General features: G+C 38.7%; 1 protein-coding gene across 1 annotated transcript; it reads left to right on the top strand.

The window, feature by feature from the left end:
- Positions 1-1,778: 1,778 nt before the first annotated feature.
- On the top strand, positions 1,779-2,436 carry LOC307265485 (growth arrest and DNA damage-inducible protein GADD45 gamma-like; the record flags this gene model as incomplete). Its single annotated transcript, XM_080047232.1, has 3 exons — positions 1,779-1,879; positions 1,994-2,201; positions 2,320-2,436. 3 exons carry the CDS (start codon positions 1,779-1,781, stop codon positions 2,434-2,436), a joined length of 426 nt encoding a protein of 141 aa, XP_079903358.1.
- Positions 2,437-5,153: the final 2,717 nt, after the last annotated feature.

Here is a 5,153-nt window from a genome sequence, read left to right as displayed (position 1 = left end):
CAGTTTCAGTTTCTGTTCCACGCTGCTCTGTTTACTTTCTGCTGTAGTGATTCGGTTACACAGCAAAGTAAAAGTCCGCTGCTGCTAAGAAAGTAGTCCCTCAAAATGCGATAATTCATGCGATGCGAGGTTGGTTTTATTTCTAAAATTATTCTATCAACACAGACATTTACATCGATAGTCTGGCGTTATAATTGATTGGCCTCGGGTGTACTGTGGAGTGGGTAAGACTGTTTTAGTAGCAGGCTAGGTATCCCCCCGATGCCGTGCGCTAGCTTAGCACGAGCGCACTCTGCAACTAGAGGGACTGAATTAAATGTGTTGAAAACTGTCTCCACTGATAAAGAACACCAAGGCTAACTTGGGAATAAGGCCCTATGTCTAAAATCCTGAACTACCCCTTTAAGCAAACCATGTACTTTTCTAGAAATGTTAGAACATGTATGCTCAGTTTTGCATTTTGAATGTATTTTTTCCTGGTAGCCTTGTAATCCCATAGAGGCACATTCAGAAATAAAACATTACTTCTAAAAACAATTCAAAAGGCAGATGATGTCAAAACAGTCAGTATAATGGTTGACAAAGAAAAGGTCTGCATGGGAGTACATTTAGCCAAAGGTCAACCTTAAATAAGAACAGAGAACAATAGTCAGAGAACAATATTGAGCTATAGCTAAAGTTAAACCTCCAAAAAGTGTTGAATTTTGCATTTTATTTTCTACCAGTTGAGTCAGCCATTTGCTTCCATGCATATACATTGTTATATTTATAAAGTAGGCCTACATTTTTCCCATTTGCTACTTTTCAGTTTTAATTAATTTCCTCTCCTTTTAGTATTTATTGCTTTGCACCAATATGTAGGATATTTGCTTGAATTGGCTTTTCAATTAAAGAGAACATCAAAACTGTTTTAACTTTTGTCAAAGTCAAATTATAATTGCATGAAGCCAATGGATTACTGGTCTGGTGAAAAAATTGCACATTGAATCTTGAAATAATAGAAGGACGATAACAAGACAAAAACATGCAACCCTTCAAGGTTTCACTCCAGCTCTTTTGTATTGCTCCAGGAAGCCATTCATTTTCTATACAGTATGAAAATCCAATAGCAAACTCTTGAAAATTTAAACTTGAAAAGTTTGTTTTAAGTGCAGACAAATTCTGAAAGTCCGAACTGAATAACTTTGTAAAAGTGATGCGAGTTGACAATATTGAATGCAGACTTGATGTTCAAGTGATGCAAAATACAACTAAAACAAGAGTTTATTAATGGATATCAATGTCTCCTTAGAATTTAAAAATTGACATCTTGAAACACATTAGCATGGTTTGCAGAATGTTCAGCTGTGATGTAAAGTACTGTATGTTCACATGGAAAACCCCTTTGCATGGTCCTTGAATGGGAGCCAATGGTGCCTTATAATTGTTCCATAACTTTAAAGACTTTGAGGACAGCAGTCTGGTCTTCCTGTGTGGCTCCAATTATTCCTCTAAGCTGAACGAATAATTTAGAGGTCAGACACTTTCTACATCTGATCCCTTTCAACCAAAGCTGCCCCCGACTTTTGAAGGCTTTTCTCTATAGGCACGCGTCCTTGAGGGTGGGGTGGGGGCTGCAGGCCTATTGTAGCCATTGTGCCCCTACACGGCCAATCACAGGGTGAGCGTGTGCCGGGGTCTGCAGTATAAATACTGTCAGATACTTGGAAGCAGCACAAACACTCTTCTTTGGACTTCTTCTGACCACATCAGCTCAACTGTAAGCTAAAAACGCCACCATGCAATCTCCTGGAAAATCTCTGAAAGAAGCTCTGCTCTTCGCTCAGGCCGAGGATCGAATCACTGTTGGAGTCTACGAGAGCGCTAAAATAATGACTGAGTAAGTAAACCACACTTGAAATAAATTAATGTGATTTTGGCTTACTCTTTGAAAATCCAACATGATCCACATTGAAAAGCAGCAGCTAACAGAATGTGTCTTCTCTATCCACAGTGACCCAGATAGCGTTTCTTTCTGTGTCCTGGCCATGGACGAGGGGTTCGGTAGTGACATCGCTATGCAGATCCACTTCACCCTCATCCAGTCCTTCTGCTTCGACAATGACATCAGCATCGTCAGAGTTAGCGACATGCAGCGTCTGGCTGAGATTGTCGGCGACAAGGCAGAGCAGCTTGAAGATACGCATTGTGTCCTTATCACGGTATGTAGAGCTCAATAAACAAGATGATATTCCTCTTAAGTCATGTCAGATCTGTTTTCTATGCTTCAGCGAAAGAACCACGTGTCTAACTCTACTTTCCCTCTCCTTCTGCCAACAGAACCCAGCTGAAGGCTCTTCTTGGGAGGACCCTGCTCTGGAGAAGCTGCACCTGTTCTGTGAGGAGAGCCGTCGTGTGAACGACTGGGTTCCTGAGATCAACCTCCCCGAGCGTTGATCCGGTGCCTCGGCTCCTCTCTCTCGAACAAGATGCTGTAAAAGCTTCTTCTACTGGAAATCCTCATCCTGATGAACAGGATGGGCATGTTTCTGCTCAACCCCTGGATACCTCCTGAGGAGGAATCCCGTCCAGGCAGCACGGCGCCGGCCCAAAGGGGGCCCGCCGTGACCCGTCGCCTCTTGTCCCGTTCCATGCCAAGATGACTCCCATTCTTTATGTGAATGAGAGTCAGGTATGCCACAAGAGCGACACAGCGACCCTCATTCTTTGTGTGGATGAGGTTTGGAGAGGAAGGAGAAGCGACCCGTGCGTCCCTGTGGTTTCACGCCGCAGAGCGAGCGAACGTCGCATTCTTAAAGCACGCGCAGCAGGAGAAGAAGCGGTGCTAGAAGAAGAGGCACTTCTTAAAAAAGAGACTTTTTTAAAGATGTCCTCTTTGCTGAGCAACATGACCAACAGTTGCATATCAGCTTTCCACTTTCCAGAATTGTCTTAATTCTCTAAAGGTTTCACTTTAGAAATTTAACAATGACAAAAAGAAAAAAAGTTTTAAAATGAAGAAAGTATTGGTAAAAAATCTATTTAAAGGAAAATGTTCTTAAAAGGTTTAAAATGACAAAAATATTGGGAAAAAATCTAAAGGTTTCACTTTAGATCTTTAACATTAAGAAGAAAAAAATACAAAAAGTGTTTGATTTGAAGATTTGTGATTCTTACCTTAAATCTTAAAATACGATAAAAAAAAAGAAAAAAAAAGAGTAATGGCTGATGGTTTCACTTCAGCTTTATTTATGTCAATTGAAATTACTTGACTGCATATCTGATTTTTACAAGATGAAAACTTATGAATAAAATATTTGAATTCAATATTGCCCTCTGACTGTACTTTTACAAGTTGTTTGAAGCATATATCTGACCTTTTCTCTACCCCGGCTCCAATCTGGTTTCACCTATTTACTTTCTGAGACCTTTTTGGGGGATACTTAAAGAATGTTCTGCAATTTAAAATCTTAGCATCCATCAAACTATTTTCAGGAGTCTGCTTATTGATTTACATGGTTTATATAATGAATGGAAGCCAGTGGCTTATAAAAATAAAAATAAAATCATATATACCATACGTATACACATTATATGTAGCTCAGGGGGGGGGCTCTGATTTTGAATTATCTGAAGTATTCACTCTCACTTATCTTGAGATGCTTTAACGAAAACAGTAATTCAGTCCTGCACAAACATAGGAACTGCATGATGAGTTTTTATTGGTAGTTTGGTATACTTGCAGTACATGCTGTCAAATTGTGCAGTGTGTGAGCTAGTTATTCCTTAATGGTGCTACGAGGAACTTTTAAATATTTATAATTTTTCCTTTGATGATCATAGATTACATGTAACAGCAAACGAGATCATCAGAGCAAAGAATGCTATTTTTGTAAAGTTTTTAATGCCTTTGTCATGGGTACGCTCACCCAGGAACTACAGCTGGCGTAGTAAAAACACTACCGCTTTTGTCCAAAGGGGATGGAAGAATTAACAAAAACTGAAAGTTCTTCTGAGCTCCTTTAAGCTAAAATGTCCCTCGTATACTGTTCACTATGGCATTTTTGCAAAGAGACATATTTCATCTTGAGGCTGTACAACAGATGACTATCTGTCGTCAACATGGATCCTTCTTTAAGATGATTAGATTAACTGACCACACGCCTGATAGCCCTTTTAACTAGTAAACTACCTTTATTTCATTCTGGTAAATGTCTATTTTCCCATAAACAATCATAGACGGGCACTGTCTACATAAATATAGATTATTTTACTTCACAGATGCAAAATCTGGCTTCATTTTACATTCAGAACTGCAAGCTTAAAGCAATAGTCAGACATATGGAAACAATGTGGTTATAGCTTTCTTGAAGAGGGTTAGACATAAAGATCAAATAAAACATTATTTAGCTGTTGCAGCAGTACACATTTAGGAAAAAATGCAAATCTAAAGATTGCAAATAAATTATATTGATAAAAAGTCCAGTCAATTCCCATATTACCTAGGGGGCAAAAACCCCTTTAAAAAAAAACAGACATGGAGCGTTGTAAAAGGTTGTTCACCAGAAATGATATCCAGGACCTTCCACGATCACAACCTGGGTGGACAACCTGGTCAACTAGCTGCTGGAAAGCTACAGCGGGCCGATACAGCAAATCAGAACCACTGTTTAAGCGAATGGGGGTGGGCTAATAGGGATTTTTTTAAACTTATAGATATCATTATGAAACTTTGCAAGTTGATTACTGACATTAAAACAACAACTTTTTTTAAAACAGTATTTTCCAAAAAGTTTGAATAAATATGAAAAATCATCAATATCTTACTAATGATGCGTACATTTGCATATCGGCAAAGCCCCAAAATCTAGATGTTGGACAAAAGCAGAGTCAATTTGTTTTAAAATTTTGAAAACAAAACAAGTGTCCAACTGCCTGAAGCTTTTCCTAATCACAGTTCAAATTTGATCAATAACCCATAGAAAATTAATTTTTTACACAGTTGGGGAATGTCTAGACGTTTCCTAAAATACCAGCTGGAGACTCCAAAAGGACACTTTTGGTCCATGGCACATGAAATGTAACTGTGTGTAATTTACAGTGATAGTTCAGTATTTTTGAAGTGGGGTTGTATGAGATACTTATGCTTAGTTAGTCTGTTGTCTTATAGAGAT

This window comes from Ammodytes marinus (genome assembly GCF_949987685.1).
Source record: "Ammodytes marinus genome assembly, chromosome: 18".
NCBI classification, from domain to species: Eukaryota; Metazoa; Chordata; class Actinopteri; order Uranoscopiformes; family Ammodytidae; genus Ammodytes; species Ammodytes marinus.
The sequence above is the reverse complement of the archived record's forward strand: the minus strand, read 5'-3'. Positions and strand labels throughout refer to the sequence as shown.